We start from the raw sequence: 25560 nt of genomic DNA, 5'->3' as shown, positions 1-25560 counted from the left end.
GATGTAGGAATAAGATAATCAGGCTTTGATATTCCCCATGGGTATTTACCTGATTGATTCAGAGTACAAAGAGCAGAGTTCAGCCTCTGAGACCTCTTAATCTCCACTTCTCTAGGAGCAAGTGCTGTTAGGCACATATGCAAACACAAGTATGTGTCCATGCATATACATGAATGTGGGTGTACATATGTATATGCGTATATGATTGCACATCGTTCTACCTCCTATTCTTTTCAAAACCCCTGCACCATGTGAGCCTCTGCCCTATGGAACATAAATATTGAGAGAGGAGGATTTATAGGCCTAGATGACTGCAACTGGGCATGGGATTCTTGAGTCAATATGCCACAAATATCCTTTTGGGTGAATTCAGCCATTCCTGTTAATAAAGAGTGTAAGCTTCTGCTGATGCTAATTCATATAGACTCAGCATAAGTCTCTCTGAAGAAAGAACTGGTTTAGGTCATTTTTGCAGAAGGAAAAAAGATGTTTCTTCTCTGCCTCTCCACTATGGAAAGATAGAAAGTTCCTTCCTTCAGTAATATGTGAAATCTATTCTCAGCATAAGCAACCTTCAGTGACCAACATCTGCAGCCTCAAATTGTCCAGCGAGTGTTGGTGTAGTATCTATCTCCATCCCATCTTCATGATCCCTAACAGAGTCTTCTGTCCTTACTCCAGCCATGTTATATTGACTACTAACAGAGTCAGTAAGCATTCTTTCCAGTCACTCTAGAGTGGCTTGCCCTTCTGCAGTTAAATGATATCATCCTTCTTCGCAGGTGTAAAATGTAGGAATATTCCCCTGTCCCTGTTCATGTCCTTCCACATCATATTCTTCTCCATCATAATCAACTGAATCTTCACCCTCAGAATCTGGAAGTAAAGCTTGACATTCACACATTGCAGTAAACAATGCTTCCAATGCTAACTTATCAGTTGGTACACATCTGATCTCAGCAATTGGTTCAGTGTCTTCATCATTGTCCTCATCTTCTTCCGCTTCTGCCATTAGAGTTTCTTTTAGTTCTTTTGATACTTCCTCTCCAAATCTCACATTGTCCATAATGTACAAGTGCTCTTGTGGATAGGCATTTACATCCCTGGAGATAGCATGTAAACTAATGGTGTGATAGTCCAGTGAAAATATTATTGCAGAACCATCTAACCAGGGCAGGCGACTCTCAGTGATGTAGAGGGTACAAGTGCTGAGGCCCTTGCCATCCAGCACTGCTTGGGTGTTGGGCTGCTGCTACCAAAGCCCATCTTCTGGACTGGATGGAAGGAACTCTTCAGGAAACTCATTCTGTCAATGGTGGCAATGGTGGTGACCACCCGGGAGACCAGGTAGGGGGGCTGGACTGGAAGCAAAGGAGACGCGCTTGCCCCCCACATACATTCTTATTAAACACATTGTCACATTGGTCATGCTGCATGGAAGAATTAAAATGAATGGGAGAAACCATGACAAAAACCCAAACAAAACAAAACTCAACAGAAGAGAAAATATTCTGCTTCATTCTGCTTTCCAATTCCATAGATCTTTCTCTGGATGTGAATGGCATTTTTCTTCAAGAATGTTTTAGGTTCTTGCATTGTTGTGAAGGTCTAAGTCTACCAGAAGAAATCCTTGCACATTGTGGTTGTTGCTGTGTACAATGATCTCCTGATTCTGCTCCTTTCACCCAGCATCAGTTCATATAAGTCCTTCCAGGCCTCGCTGAAGTCCTCTTGCTCATCATTTCTTAGAGCACAATAGTATTCCATTACATACATATAACACAGCTTGTTCAGTCATTCCCCAGTTGATGGGCATACCCTCGATTTCCAGTTCTTGGCCACCACAAAGAGAGCTGCTATACATAGTTTTGTACATGTGAGACCTTTTCCCATTCTTATGGTCTCTTAGGGATACATTCCTGGAAGCAATATTGCGAGTCAAAGGGTATGCATATTTTTGTAGCCATTTGGGCAGTTTGAAATTGCTCTGCACAATGTTTGCATCAGCTCACAGCAGTTGGAGCAATGCAAGGTTCTTGGCCCCTACTAAATTCATCTAATATTTCCTCATGAGTATATGAGACTGGGCTCCAGAAGGTTCTGCCAACAGATCCCACATTTTGAAAAATGCAGCCTAGCTGAAAAGTCTCTGAGTTCAGGATTCAAATTGCTGGAGCTTTTCCATGCAGAAAGTCTTCATCAGAGGATTGTTCAGTGGGTAATGTTTAAGATACTTTACAGCAAGTAAGAAACACCATCTCTTAAGACCTAGAGGAGCCATCATCTTTATGGGATCATTGCGTCAAGGGATTTCAGCATTGGAAGGGACCAAGTTTCCTTTCTGTTTACATCTTATATACCCAGCAGAATATAACTGAAAGAACATGATTTTAATTTTTTTGTCTTCAGTCCCAATGCTTACCACAGGGCCTGACATACACTAGGTGCTTAATCATTTCATCATGTTAAATTGAATTAAATCGTCCAAAGAGATGATAAAAGGTGTAATAGTAATAGTATTCATGTAGAAATTTACAAATTTATCTTACTTGATCCTCATTAGCACTCTGTGAGGTAGGTGATACTCTCATTCCTACTTTACAGGTGAGGAAACTGAGGCAGATAGAGATTTGTGACTTGCCTAGGATCACACAATTAGTAGTCTATTAGACAGGATTCGAATTCAGATCTTCCTCACTCCAAGTCCAGTGCTCCAGTTACTGTTCCAGAAATTTGAAAATTGGCCTGAAAAGGGAAGAGTCTCCCAAAGTCTCCCAGGTGTTAAGTGGGAAAGGCAGCATTTGGACTCTAAATCTAGTGAAATTTCACATATCCTACACAGCTGTTCTTATGCCACTGAAATGGCTGACCACTGAAGAATTGAAACTAAAGGTTTGCCATGTCCATGACCTTTAGGCTATCACAAGCCTGACCAGAACCATCTCCAGACTAACCAGAAGTCCTCATACCCAATAATCTCAAATGAATGGATTCCTGAAGGTGTTTCTGATACTCTAATTATCAAAAGTTTAATTTCTAGGGGTCAGATCCACTAAGAGTTAAAAGAACCATTTCCCAAAGGTATGCTTAGGAAAATTCCCTATGAATCAGTTGGAAGAACATCACTGCAGGGATTCTTGAGCTTAGATCCAGCAACTAACCAGACCCTTGGAGTCGTGACTCTATGTATAGAACTGGGGGTCACTCCGCCAACCCGCTCATTCCCAATTCCTCCCCAATTCCCAGTATTTTTTAATAGTGACATTATTAAAAATTTTAAAAAAGACCTGCTCACTCTCACTGACTTCTGTTTCTATGACCTCTCATCAATTCAGCTGAACTGATTGGAAACACTCAATCACAATTTCTATTCCTGGCAGTGAATTCCCCAGACTGTCCTTTTCATATGCCAGCCTTCTGGTGATGAGGTAGGATGCTGCCACCAGTTATGTATTTACGTATTCACAAGAGCCACCCAGAGACAGTGATACAATTGATTGTACTTACGGTTCAGAGATTCAGATTTGAACCTCGTATCTAACATTCATGATAAATGAGACTATGGAAATGTCATGTAAGTTTTCAGAGACTCAACTACCTCCTTGGATATAAAGGGGGAATATCTAGAGTATCTTTATAATAAGATTATTGTTGGGACTAAGTAATATCATGCATGTAAAGCATTCTGTATAACACAAAACTCTTTGTAAATGCCAGTTTTATTACTTTAAGCTATCCAGAACATCCTATAGAGATGATGATAATAATACTAATAATAATTGCTCCTAGCACAATTTTTCACAAAATGGCCTGTTTGTAAAATACTTTGTAAACTTCAAAGTGCTACGTAATGATTTATATAAATAATTATCAAACAGTTATTACCTATATAACACTTTAAACTTGCAAAGTGTTTTATAAATATTGTCTGATTTTATTCTCACAGCAACCTGGAGGGTAAATATTATTATTGTCCCAGTTTTACAGATGAGGAAACTGAGGCAGACAGAAGTAAAAATGAATTGCCTAGGGTTAGTGTGTGTCTGAGGCTGGAAATGAACTCAGATCTTCCTTAATCCACGTCCAACACTCTATTCCATGTACAGAATTGAGCTAGATACTATATACAATTCAAGAAGACAGATCAGTCATGGTGTAACTTCCTGGGTGGATGGATGTAAGCAACAGAAAAATCATTTTACATTGATTTTATATTCCAATGAGCTCCAGTTTCTGTCTCAAATGGTTTGCTTGGAGGTACCATAGTCACTTTCATTTGCAACTAGCCTCACAGAGGAGGAAGATCCACAGACAATTTGGGCGTTCATTATCAATGAACTACATATACCATATCCTTCCCCCTCTCTACAAAGCCCCACTTCATGAGTCACATAATTTATTTGGTCCATAACATAATCTAGGAGTTGTCTTCTTTTTGACAGCACTTGTGACATTTTCCTCCTGTTTGTCTCCCTTGCCCTTCCCATCTTACTCTCATCATTCTTCCATCATACTCCTTTCCTCTACCCTTTTGTCCTCTTCCCTCTTCTTTTCTTCACCTTTTCCTTCATATGTCCTGTCCCTTTCTCTCCTCTCTATTTCCCTTATCTTCTCTCCCCTTATCTCTAATCCTCATCTTTCCTCTCCTTTCCCCTCTTTTTTCTATTACCTCTCTTCTTCTTCACCTAAATACCCCCTGTTCACTCTCTCCTACACTGTATACACACAAGACATGAAGGAATGTAGTTTTGACAGCTGGACTAACTACATTAACTACTTTTGACTTATTTTATTCAAACTGCCCAATTTGCTCTTTCCTCAGACTCACGATTTCCTCTTCCACGTTCTCTATTTTTGCATTGGCAATCCCCCATATGGAAGAAACACCTTCACCTCTGCCTTTTAAAGGTCTTTGCTTTCCTTTTCATTAAAACAAACATTTTTATTGATCTGTCCCTCCCTTTACCCCTTGTATTTAAAAATTAAATTTAAAAATTAAAAACCAAACCAAATCAAACCCAAAATACCTCAGCACAACTCTACAAAGTCCAAAAATAACAAATCCATACACACACACACACACACACACATATATGAAAAATCATTCTATACACACTACTATTTGTCATTTCAGTTTCTGGATACAGATAGTATATATATATATATATATATATATATATATATATATATATATATATATATATATATATATATATATATATATATATATATGACTTATGGTAGCTATCTAGACTTGAGTAGAACAGAGGTGTACACACAATATTTGTAGGCGTTTGACATTGTTATTCATGAGGGATTATGAAAAATTTCGTCAAAGTCTGGTAGCCCAGAGAAGTTCATCACCTTTGTATGTCAATTTCAAGATGGCGTGTTTGTCTGGTTTCTGGACAATGGACAATGCCCTTGTGCCTTCCTAGTCACCAGTGGAGTGAAACAGGGCTGTGTGCTTCATCCCCTGATTTTTAGCATGATGATTTCGACCGTGTTGCCAAATGCTTTCAATAAGGATGAAAATGGCATCAAAGTAAACTACCATACTGATGATAAGTTCTACAATTTGAAAAGACTACGAGCCAAGTCCAAAGTGGACGGAGTGTTGGTGCATGATTTTCTATTTGCAGATGATTGTGCACTCAATGCAGCCTCTGAAGATGAGATGCAACAAAGTATGAATCAATTCTCTGCTGCCTGTACTAATTTTGGCCTCATAATGAACATCAAGAAAACACAGATGCTCCATCAGCCAACACCACATCATCCATATAAGGAACCATCTGATACAACAAATGGAGAAGTTTTGAATGCTGTGAATAACTTCACTTACCTTGGTAGTGTACTTTCCAGGTATGTAAACACTGAAAATGAGGATGACACACATTGCCAGACCTAGTTCAGTGTTTGGGAGGCTCCAAAGTAAAGTTTGGGAAAGAAGAGGTCTTAGATTGACTACCAAAATGAAGGTCTACAGAGCCATTGTGCTGACCTCATTGCTGTGTGCCTGTGAAACATGGACTGTCTACCAGTACCATGCCAGGAAACTAGATTGCTTCCATTTGAACTCTCTTAGGAAGATTCTGAGGATCGACTGACAGGATAAGATACCAGACACTGAACTCCTTGCTCCAGCTGAACTGCCAAGCATTCAAACTATGCTTCAGAGAGCTCAACTCTGATTGTCTGGCCATGTTGTTTGAATGGAAAATGTACATTTGCCAAAAAGACTATTTTATAGAAACCTCCCATGGAGCAGGAGATCACATGGAGGTCAGAAGAAGTGAAACAAGGACACTCTTAAGGTCTCTCACGAGAACTTTGGATTTGATTGTGTGACATGGGAGACACTGAAACAGGACTTCTCACCATGCCATGCCCACATCAGAAAGGGTGCTGTGCTCTTTGAGCAAAGCAGAATTGAGAGAGTACAAAGAAAATATAGAATGCACAGATTTGGACGGTCCTCCCCGTAGACTGTCTGTGCCCAATGTGTGATAGAGCATTCTGAACTCATATCGTTCTGATCAGCCACAGTTGAACACACTAATAGTTGAGTTTATCATGGTGTCATCATTTTGGTCCTCTTCGAGAATGAAGGACAACAACCGCTGAATGCAACTATCTAGGGGGGAATGAAGAAAAATATTACACAATTACTTTATTATAGATTTAAAAAGAGCAGCAAGTTGTACATACTAGATTTACAGTTTTTTGTGCAATCACCTTTTTTAAATAAACTATATTATGAAAATTCTTCTTTAACTCTGGAAATTAAAAATAAAATTAATAAAAACCAACAAAGAGAATAACTGCACTTAATCCAAAGTGCAGAAATACCAGGTAGTTTGAGTGAGATTCTCCTCACAGTCACAGGGGCCAGGAAACGTCCTTGTGGTTTAAGGTGATGCTTGAGTTGCATCTTAAAAGAAGAGATGAGTTGAATCAGGTCAAGGTGAGGGTGACCAGTGCACAGACAGAGATGAAAGATGAGCGGATTTAAAGATTCCTTTTAGGCAAAACTATGGTAGCTGTAGCATGTGGACACGAGTCATTTTCCCTTCTTTCTCCCTCAGTTCACGTTATGCTCTTATGGTTGTGTTCATTTTCTGCTTATTTTAAAATATTAGAAATGATTCTCCTTTTCCTCCTTTATCTCATTGGTCCACTTGCAACTAGATTCATGAGTGCTAAACACAGACCAATAGTATCATTTCTGCAACATCACCATTCCTGGACTGAGGAGGGAAGAGAAGTCAGTTTCCCTTTAGTGATAAGGTATATTGGACTTTCCTCCTCTGAACTTTACATAATTTTCATGGTGGGCAAGATTTTTGAACTTGCTTTTCTATTTGGGTCTAGATTCATGGGGACAATAATTCATTTAGCAGTTACAATTAAACATTAAATGTTACATTTAACAAGTTAATAAATCATTAAACAATTCATTCCTTAAGCAGTTACAATGTGCCTGGTACTGTGCTGAGCCCATAGAATACAAATACAAACATGACAATACCCTCATTTAATGAAATTATAATATGGAAAGACAAGGGAAAAAAACAGAGAAAAAATGAGGGTGAGGTGCTACTCAGTATTGGAAATAGCCTACAAGTGAATTGAAAATATGTTTCTGGAAATCAGTAGTTCATCTCATCAGAGTCTATGTACCCAGGGTCACAATTCAGGTAATTCCAGTGGAGAGAGCTGTTGAACATAGTTGATGAGGAGACAGCATGGTCTAATTCATTTCCATAAAGATAATGATTAAAAACCGTAGTTAGAATACACCAAGCATTGTAAGGTTTGTGAAGCACTTTAAAAATCATTTGTTCTTTACTAACAACCTGGGAAGTAGGTGTTATTATTAACCCCATTTTACAGATGAGGAAATGAAGCAGACAGAAGTGAAATGACTTGTCCAGGGTCACATACCTAGTAAGTATCCGAAGCTAGATTTGAACTCAGGTCTTCTTGAATCCAAGTTCGGTGCTCTATCCAGCATGATACATAACTGCCTATATAATAGTACCAGGTAAAGAGAGAAATAGCATCTCCTGGGTTGGCAAGAGTAATTATGGCTTTGCTTGGTACATGTGATTCAAGCTGACAAGTTAGGCTTCTGGCAAGTTGAACAAGATGATTTTCCCCTGTCTCTGAATTTTAGGTTTCACTAAAAACATGCCCCACTCCCTTTCAGCATAGAAATGAAAGTCATCCATATTCTTACATGTTCTTGGTTTGAGAGAGTCATAGATGACACATTACAATAGAGGTTGGGGCAACTAGGTGGTACAGTGGATAGAGCACCAGTGCAGGAGTCAGGAGGACCTGAGTTCAAATCTCACCTCAGACACTTGACACTCACTAGCTATGTGACCTTGGGCAAGTCAGTTAAGCCCAATTCCCTCATCCTGGGTCATCTTCAGTCATCCTGATGAATATTTGGTCACTGAATTCAGATGGCTCTGGAGGAGAAGTGAGGCTGGTGACCTGCACAACCCTCCTTCACTCAAAAACAAAGTCAAGTGCAAGTCATGTCATCATTTTTCTGATGGCATGGTCTTCTTTGGCAATGAAAGATGAACACACACACATACACACACACACACACAATAGCAGTTAGTCCTGAACTGAAGTGAGACATTAGAGTTTTGGTTCACTACTTCCCATAGATGCCTTTCAATCCCCCTTCACTCCCAAAAGATTTCTATTTCTGATCTTGTCTAACTCCGTTCTTTATTTTCAAATGAGGGAATGGAGCCTCAGAGATTGACTGTAACTTCTACTTGGCCCTACAGTATCAAGCAACAAAGATAGGCCTTGAGTATCAATCATTGCTTTGCTACTTGTTTCAACGTCACATCTCCGTCTTATCAATTCTCTTGTCTCTGGCTATCAAAATCTCCATACCCAAGCTACAGGGAAGTGATTGTCATACTTTCCTTCCCCTTCCAGATAAGTTAGTGAAAATTGATTAAGTTTAAAGTCTGCTAATTATATTTATTGAGGTCGTACTCTGTCCTAGGCAGGATGGTGGGCTTTTTATCGTGTTGTTTTTTAGTCATTTCACTTGTATAGGATTTTTTTGGGACCCCATTTGGGGTTTTCTTGGCAAGGATACTGGAATGGTTTGTCATTTCCTTCTCCAGTTCATTTTACAGATAAGAAGACTGAGCCAAACAGGGATAAGCGAGTTACCCAGAGACACACAGTTTGTAAGTGTTTGAAGCCAGAATTGAACTCAGATATTCATGACTCCAAGTCCAATTCTCTATCGTCTGCTCCAGTTAGCTGCCCAATGACTCCTTACATAGTGCCTCAAAACATGTTCATGTCTCCATGATCCTGAAACAAAAACAACCTTCACTTGAACCATCCATTCCTGTAAACTTCTATCCTCTATTTCTTCTACACTTCATGGCAAAATTATGTGACAAAGCTGTCTATGATAGATGACTTCACTTGCTGTCTTCTCAATTTCTTCTTAAGTGCCTAAAATATAGCTTCTCTTTTGAAACATCTCTCTACAAAGTTACTAGTGATCCCTTAATTGCCAAATCCATTGGCCTATTCTCAATCCTCATTCTTCTTAAAATCTCTGCAGTTTTTCACAATGTTGATAACTCCCTTTTTGATATTCTCTTCTCCCTAGATTTGTGGGCCCCATATTCTCCTGGCTCTTCTACTTCCTACCTTATAGTTCCTTCTCAGACTTCTCTGATGGATGCTCCTCCAGGTCATGCCCACTAACCTTGGCTGTGTTGCAGAACTCTCTGCCTTGGACTCTCTTCTCTTTTCTCTCTGTGTTGCTACACTTGGTGATCTCGTCATTCCAATGGATTTCATTATCAGCCACATGCTGATGAACCTCAAATCAGACAATCAAGCCTTTAACTTCGGTGCTGAACTCCAGTCTTGGATCCTTAATTGCCTTTCACAGAACTGTGGACAGTCATCTTTAACTCAACATGTCCAAAACTGAACTCAATATCTTTCATACTAAACCCTCTCCCCTTTCTAACCTTTCTGTCCCCATTGAGGACACTGCTGTTTCCCAGTCCCCAAGATTCCCTACCCAGGTGCCATCCATGGCTTTACACGAGCTCTCCCCTCATATCCAATCTGCTGCCAAGGCCTGCTGATTGCATCTTTGCATTATCTCCAACTATTCCCCATTCTCTCTTCCTATTGGGGCACAAGTCCTCATTCCCTCATTGCTGGGACTATTGCAGTGGCTTGCTGGTGGGTCTGCCTACCTCAGGTCTCTCCATGATCCAGTCCATCCTCCCTTCAGTCACCAAATTGACTTTACTAAAGCACCAGTCTAACTATCACATACAAATTCAGTAATTCTCTATCACCTGTAGGATCAAATACACACCTACACAGTCACATATGATATATATATATAAATATAATATATAATACATATAGTATGTATATTATATATATATCGTTTTTTCTTTTATTTTCTGTTTTATGAAGAATTCATATAGGGCAGGCGATCACATGGCGGTCAGAAGAAGCAATACGAGAACACTCGCAAGGTCTCTCTCAAGAACTTTGGATTTGATTGTGTGACATGGGAGACACTGGCACAGGAGCGCTCAGCATGGTGTGCCCACATCAGAAAGGGTGCTGTGCTCTATGAGCGAAGCAGAATTGAGACAACACAAAGTAAGTGTAGGATGCGCAAATTTGGAGTATCCACCCCAAATATTCATGTGAACTTTCTGTGCCCAACCTGTGCTGGAACATTCCAAGCTCATATTGTTCTGATCAGCCACAGTATCACACAATGAAACTCCACTTTAACATGGTGATTTCATTTTGGTCCTCTTCAAGGAGGAAGGACAACAAGCAACCAGCTTATATATGTATATATCTATGCCTACATCTACATCTATAATCTATATCTGTATCTGCAAATATATGTATATACATATATATACGTACATAAATAAGTACATCTGTATCCGTATATGCATATACATATATACAAGCATATAAATACAGTAGAATCTACATTACAAGTAACCTGGCTTTGCTGGATGAGGAAAAATTTTTCACAAAAGTTGTCTTGCAAGATAAACAAAAATTAACTATGTGAACATGAACATCATGTTTGGACTTGAATGGTTTGTGAAGGGATGATGCTCAACTAGGGAAAAGGTTTTTTTTAACCCATATAAGATCGTTTGCCTTCTTGGGAGGGGCGGGAGGGAGGGGGAGAAAATTTAAAGCTCTAGGAAGTGATTGTTGAAAATTGAAAACAAATGAATTTTTTTAAATCAAAAACAAGTGTTGTTAGATTGCATGTCAGAAGCGAACATAAAGAAAAAAATATCAGTGAGTCAAAGCATGAAAGTGAGTCTAAAACACAAGAAAATAAGGGAAGGCAGTCATGTTAGCCTTACTTTAGGTGAAAGTAGTATAAGAGAGAACACTCCTGGCTTTGAAATCCCCAGTGTTCTCAGAGAAGACTCTCCTTCCAAGCAAGAAGCCTTCCTCCTCCTCCTCCTCCTCCTCCTCCTCCTCCTCCTCCTCCTTCTCTTCCTCCCTCCCATCTCCCTCACACCAGCCACACTTCTTCTCAAAGGTAAAATGGAGGTTAATTTATTTGACTTTCAGTTTATATTATGTACTAATTACTGCTATGATATTTCAGGCACAATAGGGACAAAAACTTACTTCAAATAATAAATGTTTCTTTTTATATGAATATTTTTGAGGATGTGGCACCTATCATCCAACTTTACATTATTTCCTATGGGAACATTTGCTCTGCAATATGAACACATAGCGTGAGGAACAGAATCTGAGAAAGAATTAAACTCGTAAACAAGATTCCACTGTATGTGTGTGTGTGTGTGTGTGTGTGTGTACATATATATGTGTGTGTGTATGTATGTACGCATATATATATATAGTATATATGCATATATATCATATATACATATAATATGATTGATGTGACATGTTTTTATCGTATTGAATGATATTTTTTACTTAAGGATGTTGCTATTACTTTACTTTGTGCTTTACTCTATTGAACAATGTTTGGTTCTCAGTAAATAGCCACTTCATTATACTATATAATTAGGCCCACAAAATTATTCATAGCAGCAGTCATCAAGTGGGCTGACATGATTGGCCTTACATCATGTGACCTCACAGCCTGCTTCGCCACTAATTATGTGATGCAACCTCAGGCAAATCATTTCTGAGAGTAGGTTAAAATCAGGGATCAGATTGTAGGCTCTCACTAGGGACCCATTTGAATCTGACTTTGGATCCATTGTGATTTTGCCCATGAAGATATTTATCAAACCATGATTGTCTTTCCTTAGGGCAGGAGACACTCTGCACTCACATCCTGAGTTATCCGCCTTTTTGGCCTCTACTCACCAATTTGCTCATACCGATGGAAAACCTCACATCCAACACAACTGTGTTGCTGATACAAGGTATGTGTTGGTGCTGGCCGGTAGAGATATAGCTATTGTCCCAGGCTTGACTTCAAGGTTTGCAGCCCCTCACATTTATGCGGTGTCAGGCCAGGGCTCTGACCAACAGAGACTTCTGGCTTTTGCATTCATTACTTTGACTCTCTTTGCTTAGCTGCGTTTTTTAACCACTTTTGGGGACATCATTTTGGCTGGGCAGGGGGCACGTTGAAATGTTTTCAAGATAAAGACAAAAGATCTTTACAAATGGTATTAAATCATAGCATCTTTGGTACATTGGATAGATCCTCTGTAGAAGAATCATACACAGTAAGAAGTGGGCGGTTTTCTATTTGCACAATGAAAAGTACACAAATTGATGATATCATTGGTCCATCAGAGTAATTTCTTTTTCAACTCAAGTGTTTCTTTGATACCTGAAGGATGAAAGGGTAAAGAAGAAAGAGCAGTAGAATTGGTGTCAGGTGACCTAAACTGAATACCAGTTCTGACGTTGGCTATATGACCACACCCAGCATGGAAATAGTATATTACCTCAGACTCAATTTCCTCTTCCTCTACTAAATTATGACCATAGCAAAAACACTTACCTGCATTATTGTAGAAATAAAAAATGTAGGTGAGTATAGCAATTGATGAAGCAACTCTTCAATTCAAAGGATGAAATCACAAGGTTTTGGATTTTGAATAACTGAATTTGTTCTTTTTTAGAGTATGGAGGGAAAACATTTTTGCCTGAGTGGATCCATTTGTAGTTAAGTAAGGGGCAGTTAAAAGAGTCGATAGAGATTGTGGGCAGTGAGGATTTCTCCTTTCCATGTTTGAATGGTCACATCTGTCTATGAAAAGGTCTGTGCATCCCCTGTATGCATTCAGTTATCTGTATCAAGAGAAATGGAAATTTTTATGTGGGAGAAGAATCACAACTGAGAATACTGAGAGGGCTGTGGGTTTTGGTACTGAGTTCTAGGGTAACTCTGTGCTCCTGAGATGTAGATTGAGCATCTTGCAGAGATAAGCTGGTATGAGGAGTTATCTCTCCTCTTACTCTCCTTTACTAGTAATGATATTTTGTAGCAGAAGCACAAGGTGACAGGAGATGTGCTTACACATAATGTGAAAAGGGAACCCAACCATCTCTTCAGGTGGGAAAATTCAAACAGCATTCACTTTGATTCCAGAACAGGTAATCACCTGAGGTGTATCAGATGATAGGCCAAGACTATAAGGGCTCTGGGGAAGCTGTACTGTTTCTAGTATTCTCTGTGTTTGTTCAGTCGTTTCAGTCAGGTTTGATTCTTGATGATCTCATTTGGGGTTTTCTTGGCAAAAGTATTGGGGTCATTTGACATTTTCCTCTCCACATGATGAAACTGAAGCAAACAGGGTTAAGTGGTTTTCCCCAGGGTCACACAGAAACTATCTGATGCTGGATTTGAACCCAGGTCTTCCTGACTCCAGGTCCAATGCTCTGTCCATTGCACCACGTAGCTGCCTGGAGAATACTCATTGCATTTCTTTCCAGCCTGAGCCTAGCAGAGCCTTGGCTAAGATTTTTAATCTAATTGGTAACTGCAACCAACAAGCAGGCCTTAAAGAGAACTCAGGAGAGCTCAGCTAACATGTCTCCCTCCAATGAAGGAGGGACTGAGCACTAGGGTATACCACGAGTTTTCCATGTGAACCCCTCATGCATGATCTCTGTACTTGCTGACATTCTTGTTTTGTAGTGTTTAAAAGGAGATACTGTCCTAAGTTTAGGATGGGGGTTGAGGTGAGTTTTCCATTGTAAATTTTCTTGCTATGATATTTCAGTAAATGTTTTTAATATAAGCTAATTGCATTCTAAATTGTATTTAATATAAGCTAATAATGAGCTAATAGACTATTGACAAGTAAACATGTTAGTGGGAATTCATGAGTGATAATATTAGGAATATAGACCTACAGAGTAACTTGAATATAGGGTAGCTGATCCCTGTGGAGACCACTCCTATGAGTCAGTAAACTAAGCATCCCTTATGTGCTAGGAACTATGCTTATCTCTAGGGATACAAAAAGTGGCAAAAGGCAGCTCCAGCCCTCAAGGAGTTTACAGTCTAATGGAGGAGACAACAAGTGAACAAATATATGCAGGAAGCAATATATAGGAAAAATGAAAGATGGAGGAACAATAATTTAAATGAAGTTGGGAAAGACTTCCTGTGGAAAGGGGTATTTTAGCTGGGGCTTAAAGGAAGCTAGACAAGTCAGAAGGTAAAGAGGAGGAAAAGCATCCTGGTCATGGAGGACAGCCAGAGAAAATACCCAGAGCTGAGAGATAAAGATATGTCATTCAGAGAGAAGACAAGAGGTCAGCAGCACTGGATAGAAGAGTAGGTGGGCATTGAGTGTGAGAAGACTGGAAGGTTAATGGGTGGGGGCCAGTCGTGAAGGGCTTTGAGAACCAGTGTATTTTGTATTTGATCCTGGGGGAAGTAAGGAACCACTGGAGTTAATTGAGTAGAGGGTGACATGATCAGAACTGTAATATAGGAAAATCACTTTGAGGGCTGAATGGAAGATGGATTGGAGTGGGAAGAGACTTGAGGCAGATAGACCCCCAGGCCCAGAAGCTATAACAATAGTCAAGTTGTAGGGCGATGAAGGGTGGTAACCATGAACATGGTGTATTTGAGAGATATTGCCAAGGTGAGGTTCACAGACCCTGATAAATGGGTGGATCTGTGGGGTGGTGAGGGGATGATAGTGAGGATCTCAAGATAGCTTTTATGTTTCCAGCCTGAAGGACTAGGAGAATGGTGTTGTTCACATAACTACAGGGAAGGTGGGACAAGGGTTTGGAGGAAAGATAATGAGCTATGAGTTTTACTCTGCTCAGTCAATTACTCAGTGATTTTTCAGTCCTGTTGTACTCTTCTTGAATCATTTGGGGTTTTCTTGGCAGAGATACTGGAGTGGTTTACCGTTTGCTTCTCCAGATAATTTTACAGATGAGGAAACTGAGGTGAACAGTGTTAAGTGACTTGCACAGGGTCATACAGCCAATGTGTAAGGCCAGATTTAAATTCAGGTCTTCCTAATTCTAGGTGACCACTCTAACCATTGTGCAATGTAGCTGCTGAGTTTAAGTTAAAGGTATTCCAAAGGCACATTATGTATACAAATTGCTTTACAAAACTTGAAGTGCTGTACAGAAAGAAATGCTACCTTCTATAATTTTTGCTTATTTTATGGAGAAACCGTGAAACAAGGAAAAGGAAAAGTTCAAGAAATCCTGAATGATTTCTATTCTGTGTTATTAGGAGGCCCCTATCAAACTCATATAATAATTCCTCATGAAGACATGACACTGGGGTCCAGAAGGTTCTGCCAACAAAGTCCACATTTTGAAAAATTCACCCTAGCCAGAATGGCTCTGACTTCAAGATTCGAGACTTACTAGAGCTTTGCCACTGTTTGACTTCATGAAGAAAAAGTCTTCATCAGAGGATTGTTCACTGAGTGACGGTTGAGATACTTCATATCAAGTTAAAAAGGCCTTCTCTTAAGACCTGGAGGAGCTATCATCACTATGGGATCATTGTATCAAGGGATTTGAGAATTGGAAGGGACCAAGTTTCCTTTCTGTTTACATCTTATATGCTCAGTAGAATATAAATTAAAAAACATAATTTTTAAAATGTTTTGTCTTCAGTCCCAATGCTTACCACAGTGCCTGACATATAGTAGGTGCTCAATAATTGCATGCTAAATTGAATTCAATTGACCAAAGAGATGATACAGCAGTAAGAGTAAGAATATTTATAGGAATTTTTATATATTATCTTATTTCATCCTCACTACCACCCTGTGGGGTAGGTGATATGATTATCCCTATTTTACAGAAGAAGAAACTGAGGCAGACAGAGATTTGTAACTTGCCTAGGACCACACAATTACTCATATATGAGGCAGGATTCAAACTCAGGTTTTCCTCATTCAGAGTTTAGTGCTGCAATTACCCTTTCACAAATTTGGAAACTGACCTAAAAGGGAAGAGATTTGTCCAAGCTCTCCTAGGTATTAATTGAGAAAGGCAAGATTTGAATACTAAATCTAGTGCAATTTCACATATCCTACTTTGCTATTCTTATGCCATTGAAATGGCTGGCCTTCCAAGAATTGAAACTCATGCATATCAGAATGGCTAACATGACAGAACAGGAACATGATAAATGTTGGGGAAGATGTGAGAGAGCTGGAACACTAATTCATTGCTGGTGGAGTGTGAGCTGATCCAACCACTCTGGAGAGCATTTGGAACTATGCCCAAAGGGCTACAAAAATGTGCATACCTTTTGATCCTGTAATATAGCTTCTATCCCAAAGAGGTCATAAAAATAGGAAAGTGTCCCACATGCACAGAAATATTAATAGCAGCTCACTTTTTTGGAGGCTAAGAACTGGAAAAGTAGGGGAATGGCTGAACAAGTTGTAGTATATGAATGTAATGAATGACTATTATGCTATAAGAAATGATGAACAAGAAGACTTCAGAGAGGCCTGGAAGGCCTTATATGAACTGATGCTGAGAGAAAGGAGCAGAAACAGGCGAACACTGTACACAGTAACAACCAGAGTATATGAGAAATTTTTCTGGTAGACTTAGCCCTTCACAGCAATGCAAGGACCTATAACATTCCCAAAGGTTTCTTGAAGGAAAATTCTATGCATATCCAGAGAAAGAACTATGGAATTGGAATACAGAATGAAGCAGAATATTTTCTTTTGTGTTATAATTTGTTTTTGGTTTGTTTTTTCTCATAGTTTTCCCCATTCATTTTAATTCCTCTATGCAACATGGCTAATGTGAAAATGCTCATAATAAGAATGTATGTACAGAAACTGTATAAGATTGTGTGCCATCTTGGGAGGTAAGCGGAGGTGGGGAGAAAATCCAAAACTTATGGAAGTTGTTGTAGAAAACAGAAAACAAATAAATTAATATAAAAATTTTTTTAAAAAAGTATTGAAACTAAGGGTTGGCCATGTCCATGACCTTGAGGATATCACTAGGGTGGTCAGAACCATGTATAAATTAACCTGAAATCCTCTTACTTAATAGACATCTGAAATAGATGGATCCCTGAAGGCATTTCTGATATTCTAATTATGAAATATTTAATTCCTAGGGATTGGTTCCACTATAGAGTCAAATGAATCATTTCCCGAAGGGGTGCTCAGAAAATTTCCCCATGAATCACTTGGAAGAACATCACTGCAGGGATTCATGGGCTTAGATCCAGCAGTTAACCAGACCCTTGGAGTCCTGACTCTGTGTATGACTGGGGACCACCTCCCTAACCCACTCATTCCCAATTCCTCATAATATTCCCAATTCCCTCTATCTTGTAATAATGGCCTATTATTTAAAAATAAAAAAAAGACCTGCTCACTCTCACTGACATCTGTTTCTGTGACTCCCTATCAATTCAGCTGAAATGATTGGAGAAACTCATTCGCAATTTCCATTCTTGGCAGTGAATTCCTCAGACTGCCCTTCTCACAAACCAGTCTTCTGGTGATGAGGTAGGATGCTGCCACCGGCTATGTATTTAGGTAACCCATTCACAAGAGCAGTGATCAAATTTCTTGTACTTATGGCTCAGAGATCCAAATTTGAACCCCATATCTGACATTCATGAAAAATGAGACTATGAAACTTCATGTAAGTTTCGAGACTCAGCTTCATCCTTGGGGGGAGGTGGTGGATATTACCGAAAGCATCTTTATAATAAGATTGCTATAGGGACTAAGTAATATCATATAGGTAAAACACTCTGTATACCATGTAAATTGACATTTGTAAATGTCAGTTTTATTACAATAAGTTCTCCAGAACATTCTATAGGGATGATGATAATAACACTAATAGCAATACTCACTCAGCGCAATTACTTACAAAATGAGCTACTGTTTCTAAAAATACTTTGCAAACTTCAAAGTGCTACATAATGGTTTGTATAAATAATTAACTATTAAGTAATTATTATCTATATAGCACGTTGAAGTTTGAAAAGTGTTTTATAAATACTGTCTGATTTTATCCTGACAGCACCCTGCAGGGGAAATGCAATTAGTATCCCAGTTTTCCAGATGAGGAAACTAAGTAAAGTGAACTGCCTAGGGTCATCGTGTGTATCTGAGGCTGGAATTGAAATCAGGTCATCCTTACTCCAGGTCTAGCACTCTATTCCATGTACTGACGAGAGTTAGATGCTCTCTACAATTCAGAAATGTAGATCAGTCATGATGTGACTTCCTGGGTGGATGGATGTAAACAGCAGCAAAATTATGTTGCATTGGTTCTTTATTCCAATCAGCTCCAGTTTCTCTCTCAAATCATTTGCTTGGGGGTACCCTAGTTGCTTTCATTGCCATTAGCCTCACAGAGGAGGAAGAACCCCAGACAGCAATGTTTGGGTTTATTATCAGTGAACGGAACACAGCATACCTCTCTCCCTCCCCCAAAAGTCACTCTTCCTTAGTCACATAATTTGTTTAGTCCAAAGCATGACGTAGGAGTTATTTTTTTGACAGCACTTGTCACCCTTCCCTCCTTTCTGTCTTCCTTGCTCTTCCCATCTTGCTCTCCTCATCTTTCCACCATACTCTGTTTCTCTGGTCTTTTGCCTCCTCCCTCCAATTCTCTCTTCTCTTCACCTTTTCCTTCATACCTCCTTGCCCTTTCTCTCCTCTCCATTTCCCATACCTTCTCTCCCCTTATCTCTACTTCTTGTCTTTCCCCTGCCTTCCCCTCTTTTTTCCCTTACCTTTCCTCTTCTCCAACTCCCTTTGGTCATTGTCTGCTACAATGTGCACACAAGGCATAGTGGAGTGTACTATTGACAGCTGAACTAACTACATTAACTGCTTTTGATTTCCCCTTTGTGCATTCTATATTCAATTCAAACTGGTCAGCTTGACGTTTCCTCAAACTCAGGATTTCCCCTTCCAGGTTTCCCCTTTGCATTGGCAATCCCCCACATGGAAGAAACTCCTTCACCTCTGCCTCTTAAAGGTCTTTGCTTTCTCTTTCATTAAAAAAGCATTTTTATTAATCTGTCCCTCCCTTTACTCCTGTGTTGAACAAATTTAAAAAACAAACCAAATCAAACCAAAAATATCTCAACATAAATCTACAAAATCCAGCAACAATAAATTCCCATATTAGCAGTAGCTGATGATATGTCCTGTTCAGCATCTTAAGCTCAGAGACTCTGTCACAATATGAATGTTTTGCCTCATCTTCTTGGTTTTCAATTGAAAAGATCAGTTCTAAAATCTTGCAGAATTGATTCTCTTTATGATATTCACATACTGTATAAAATCTTCTCCACACGTACATATATATACAGTGGATAGGTAGATATATGTGTGCATACATCCTACATTTATTTCATAGAATTGTGTACGCATATGTGTCTGTATTTATATAATTATACAGACACACATATTTATACTTGCTTTCTTCCATTATACCAAATATTGTATTATATTCATTTAAAAATTTATTCTGAAGTCTCTGTTGGTTTCACCAGACTGAAAAAGAGGTCAATGACACAAAAGGATTAAGAATCCAGGAGGAGACCGTGAAGAAGGTTACTTCTGGTGACAGAATACTAGATTGATTAGAGGACAGAATGTGGTGGAAGTTTTAAGATAGCTTTTAATCCAATATAAGAAAGAATGCTTTCAAGAAGTCCAAAAAAAATGTATTATCTCATAAGAGAGGGATTTTCCAATAAAACTAACAATTTCAATTGAATGTCTATTACATGCAGACCTGAGTTAGATATTAGGGAAGATTAAAAATTTAGAAAAGAGATACTCCACTTCCTCAAGTAACAAATTATACTGAATTCAGTTCAACTGCATACATGGATACATAATGTATAACACATAAATACACATATGAATATACACATTATGAAAATATATACACAAGTCCACATGTATGCATATATATGCACACACAAACAAACCTACTAATATTTACAGTTTTATATATGTGTGTGTGCATATATACATATACACACATGTAGGTTACACAGATAGTGATCAGTCACTGAGTCATGTGCAACTCTTCATAACCCACTGGATCATTCCACTCCAGTTCCTTCCATCCTTCACTGTCCCTTGAAGTCTTTCCAACCTCAAGTTTGTTGCTTCGACCATACTATCTATCCATCTCATCCATCCTCTACCATCTTTTTTCTTGCCTTTTCCTTTTGCCTTCAGCCTTTCAGAGCATAAGGGTCTTTTCCAATGAGTCATCTCTTTTCATTATGTGGCCAAAGTATTCAAGTTTCAGGATTTGTCCCTCCAGTGAAGAGTCTGAATTAATCTCTTTAAGCATTGACTGATTTGATTTCCTTGCTGTCCAAGGGACACACAATAGTCTTCTCCAGGAGCACAACTGGAAACTGTAGATTCCATTTTCCTTATGTCTAATTCTCATAGCCATACATTGCTACTGAAAAAAAAAATACACAGCTTTGATTATACACATATAAAAAGATATACTAAATATATGCTACACACTGAACTGGGCACAATGGATAGAAATGAAAAATAAAATTTTTGCCTTTAAGAGAGGGATACAGCATGTACAAAGACGCATTAGAATGTAAATACACTGATGTTCCCTTTTCTTTGTGTGCTCAGTGATTAATTTAATGCCTGGCATATAGTATTAAATGAGCGTTAATTGCTTGGTACAAAATAATTTGAAGGGAAAGAACATTAATAACCAGCAGGATTAAGGAAAGCTTCATAGGGTGCCAAAGGAGGACATGGTCCCCTCCTCAGCCCCACCTCCACCCAAGCTCAGTCAATGCAATAAAAAATATATTTTTGCATGATGAGATCTGAATGAAAACAAGATGTGTCTACACCCTGGAGTCCTTTTATGAAACGTGAACCTATTTGAGTCAAAAGGAGAAGAGGTAATTGACTTGGCAAACAGGCATCTAGGGGCTTTAAATGACTGGACACATTTCAACTAGAAAAGCTTCGGTTCAATATGGAGTTCTTTGGTAAGGACTTTCTCCTCCATCCCTGACAGCCCGCACCCCCAAACCCCTTGCCCAACACACACAATCGCCATAATTGCAATGCTACTGGACCCTATGATACAAAGTATCCAGCCGTGAGCAGATACTTACATCAGAGGATATATGTGGAAATAATAGTCATATGAGGAAATAAGAAATATCAAGAAGACGGAAACTTTGTAGCAGAAAAGACTACCAGACATGCACTTATGAGGGGAGTAGATCTTGGCAGTCCAAACGAGAGGACAGTTCAGAAAAAACATTGCACCTATGGGAAACCTGAGGGCAGCTGGGGGACACAGTAAAGATAGTACTGAACTTGAGTGTTTAAATTTGAATTCAAACTAAGTTGTTGGAATTCAAGAGAAATGTTAGGATGATTAAGCATTATGGGTACAGGTACCAGGGGTAGCAAAGACAACTCTTTCTTGGGGGTTGGCAGTAAAGGGGAAAAGAGAAATAGGAAAATAACTTGAATAGGTGCCAAGTGACAGATATCTTTTTCTTTACAATGGAATGGAAATAATTAGTTTAGTTGATTTAATGACTACAATACTATATTTTAATTGACAAAAGTTTGAGTTCTAATCATGCATTGACTGTGTAGTTCATGGAAAACAATTTAACCACTTAAACACCAGTTTCCTTATCTGTACAATGTGGAGAATAGTAGTATGTACGTCACAGAATGTCTGTATCAATGGTAATCCTATATGTAAAAAAAATCTGTAAATCATAAATCTTTATAAATATTAGTTATCTAATCATCGTCATCATCATCATTATCATTATCATCACTACTACTACTGCTACTGCTGCTGCTGCTGCTGCTGCTGCTGCTGCTGCTGCTGCTGCTGCTACTGCTACTGCTACCTGAACATATTTGTGAAAAGCAGGGAAGGAGTAGATGGAGAAGCAGGGATGAGACATAATCACAGTTAGGTGTATGTATTCATAATTAAGTGACAAAAAGTGTAAGGTGCTTCGTGAATTTTAACTCACAGTGTAAACATGAGCCATGCTGCTTTTGCCGAACAAGCCAAGAAATATTTATTAAGCACTTACTGTGTGCCAGGCATTATGGTGAATTCCAGAGAACAAATACAAGAAAAAGCCTGTGTCTGCCTTCAGAAATCACACATTCTAGTCAGGGGGAGGGGGAAGGTAGCTGGTAAGCGGGAAGTGGGAAAGGTACCAACAGAGGGCGTAGTATCAATGTTTGGAGTGTCAGAAGTAGGGTCAGAAGAGGACTGAGTAATGGCTGGCTTCAAAATGGCTATTCCAGGAAGAACTCAGCAATGGGCAAAAGAGTCACAGGAGTGGAGGGATGTTCCAGAATGACAAGACAACAGAGAGTAATGGAATTTCTAGGCTGAGGAGGTGGCTGAAGCATGAAGTGAAGTTCAGAATCCAAAGCAAATAGGAGAGAGGAGAATGATTTCATCAGAGTGCTGAAAGACAAAATATGAAAGGAAAGGTAAACATTGTGAACCAGGGGGATCCTAGAGATTGTGATGTTCGAGTTGGACTTTAAAGGGTGATTGTAAATTTAACACATAAATAAGGGGAAGGAAAATACTCTACATACAGATAACAGGGTCAACAAAGACATGGAGGTTCTGCTGCAGGTGACATATGGAGGTGACAGTAGATTTACTTGCCTAAAGAATGAACTATGGTCATCAATTCTCCTCACTTTCTCTTCTAAATAAGAACTCTCTTCTTTTCCTTTAGTTTGGGTATCATCATCAAATAACATCAGGAATGTGCCATCTTCCATTGTGGGCACAGCATTCTAGGAGGTACATTGTCAAGCTGGAGTGCATTCAAAGTAAGGTGACAATATGAGTGAGAGGTCTAGAAATCTTCTGGTTGAAAATTTGAGAGAACTTTGTTTTATTTTTTAGCTTATCAAAGAGACATCATTGAGGAAGAAATAGCTGCTTTCAAGCATTCGAAGAACTGTCATGTAGAAGAAAGATTATAGGATATAGATCTGGGAAAGGATTACTATTGTTAATTAGATTCTCTAGTCAGATCACTTTCTTTTACAACTAAGGAAAGTGATCCCACAAGAGATGAAGTGACTGGGTCAAGTTACCTGAGTGGCCAACACAAGACACAAACAAACTAGGATCTTCCAATTCCAAATATAATGTTCTTTGTAATGTTCCATGCTACCTCATATTTTATTTGTATGGTCCCAGAAAAATAGGTGAACATACATTTATAGGTTTTCAGCTAGATACAAGGAAGAAGTAGAAATATAATACAATTCTAAAAAGTGAAATATGCTACCCTTCATCACTTATGGAATCCAATCAGATGGCTACTTATTGCAGAAATCTACTATGTATAGGAGGGTAGGTGATATGATGTCACCATTAGCTCTTCACAAACTCAGACAGTCTACCTTGTAGGGAGGACTCTGTTTAAAGGGGAGGAAAATAATCTTCCAGGTCATGAGATTTTCTGATGTTGTGCCTGAGCCTTCATTTCCTTCCCAGATTTTTTTCTAATGCACCTACCCAGTGTATGCCCTATGGCTGCTAGAATTTTCAGAGGACAGAAAATGACCAATTGCACCAGGATTCCTGGATTCATTCTCCAGGGCTTCTCAGTCATTCCCGAACTGCAGACTATTAGTGCTACTATCTTCCTTTTCATCTACATATTCTCTCTGCTTGGAAACATCTCCATCATCACAGCAGTGACTCTGGATTCTCATCTGCACACACCCATGTACTTTTTCCTCAAGCATCTATCATTCATTGACTTGTGTTCCACCTCCACCACACTGCCCCGGGCCCTCTTTGCTGCCATGGCTGGCTCAGAAGTCATCTCTCTCCCAGCATGTGCAGCTCAACTTTTTGTTTTTGTCTTCTGTGGAGCTACTGAGTGTTTCCTCATCACCTCCATGGCCTATGACCGCTGTCTGGCAATCTACCAGCCCTTAAGCTATGGGTCCACCATGACCCAACAGTTTTGCTGTGCCCTGGTGGGTGTGGTCTGGGTGAGTGGGCTGTTCTTTTCTTCCTTCCACACAGCCAATACCTTCACCCTGTCTTTTTGTGGCACCATGCTGGAACATTTCTTCTGTGATCTCCCACCTCTCTTCAGATTGTCTTGCACTGATCCTCACAAACATGAGGCAGCTGGCTTTGTTGTTAGTGGCTGTGTGATCATGAGCTGCTTTGTACTTACTGTTCTCTCCTACATCCAGATTGTCATCACTGTGTTCCGCATCAAGTCAACACAAGGTCGCCAGAAGGCCTTCTCCACCTGTTCCTCCCACCTCATCACAGTAATCCTCTTTTATGGAACTGGTAGTTCAGCCTACATGAGGCCTGCTAATGGCTACTCCCCACTTCAAGGGCGCCTAGCTGCTATATTTTACTCCATCCTCACCCCAACCCTGAACCCTGTTGTCTATAGTATGAGAAACAAAGATATGAAGGCAGCCCTAAGGAAGCTTTACATTTGTGAGCCATGATGATGCTCAAAATCTTGGGAAGAAAGATAAACTAAGTCTCCAATAACATACTCTCATAACTCTACCCATGGAATGGCCCATGTTGTATCTGAGAATTGCCAGCAATATAGTTTTGTGATCTTCATCAAGATGTTTCTTCTCCCTGGGCCTCAGTTTCTCCATTTGTCAAATGGAAATACATCCTCTAGCTCATGTGAATATTGTAAGCATAAGACATCTAAACATCAGGAATACATTGTTTCCTAAGCACAGCTATGTATTTCAGTCTGTTCAGATGACCACTTTTCTTTGCTCTAAGTTGACAATCTTTATGAGTCTCTCAGGCTTACAAAATGGGTTTTTTTCAACTGTGAATGATTAGCTATTCTCAGCAATACAATAACATGAGACAATTTCAAATGACTTATGATGAAAAATACTATCCACTATCCACAAAGAAAGAACTGATGAAATTTGAATGCAGATTGAATCACACTTAAAAAACAAC

The 25560-nt window shown here is 39.2% G+C and overlaps 1 protein-coding gene and 1 pseudogene across 1 annotated transcript; one reads left to right on the top strand and one right to left on the bottom strand.

The window, feature by feature from the left end:
* Window positions 1-574: 574 nt before the first annotated feature.
* On the bottom strand, window positions 575-3671 carry LOC140508531 (methylosome subunit pICln-like; annotated as a pseudogene).
* Window positions 3672-24152: 20481 nt separating this feature from the next.
* LOC140507405 (olfactory receptor 9G4-like) lies at window positions 24153-25073 on the top strand. Its single transcript, XM_072615503.1, has one exon. The coding sequence runs from the start codon at window positions 24153-24155 to the stop codon at window positions 25071-25073; it is 921 nt and encodes a 306-aa protein (XP_072471604.1).
* The last annotated feature ends 487 nt before the right edge of the window (window positions 25074-25560 follow it).

This window comes from Notamacropus eugenii, chromosome 5, assembly GCF_028372415.1.
Source record: "Notamacropus eugenii isolate mMacEug1 chromosome 5, mMacEug1.pri_v2, whole genome shotgun sequence".
Lineage (NCBI taxonomy): Eukaryota > Metazoa > Chordata > Mammalia > Diprotodontia > Macropodidae > Notamacropus > Notamacropus eugenii.
The sequence above is the reverse complement of the archived record's forward strand: the minus strand, read 5'-3'. Positions and strand labels throughout refer to the sequence as shown.

Excerpts from the sequence above, each read along its gene's own strand:
- LOC140507405 (XM_072615503.1), top strand. The coding sequence starts at position 24,153 with ATGACCAATTGCACCAGGATTCCTGGATTCATTCTCCAGGGCTTCTCA.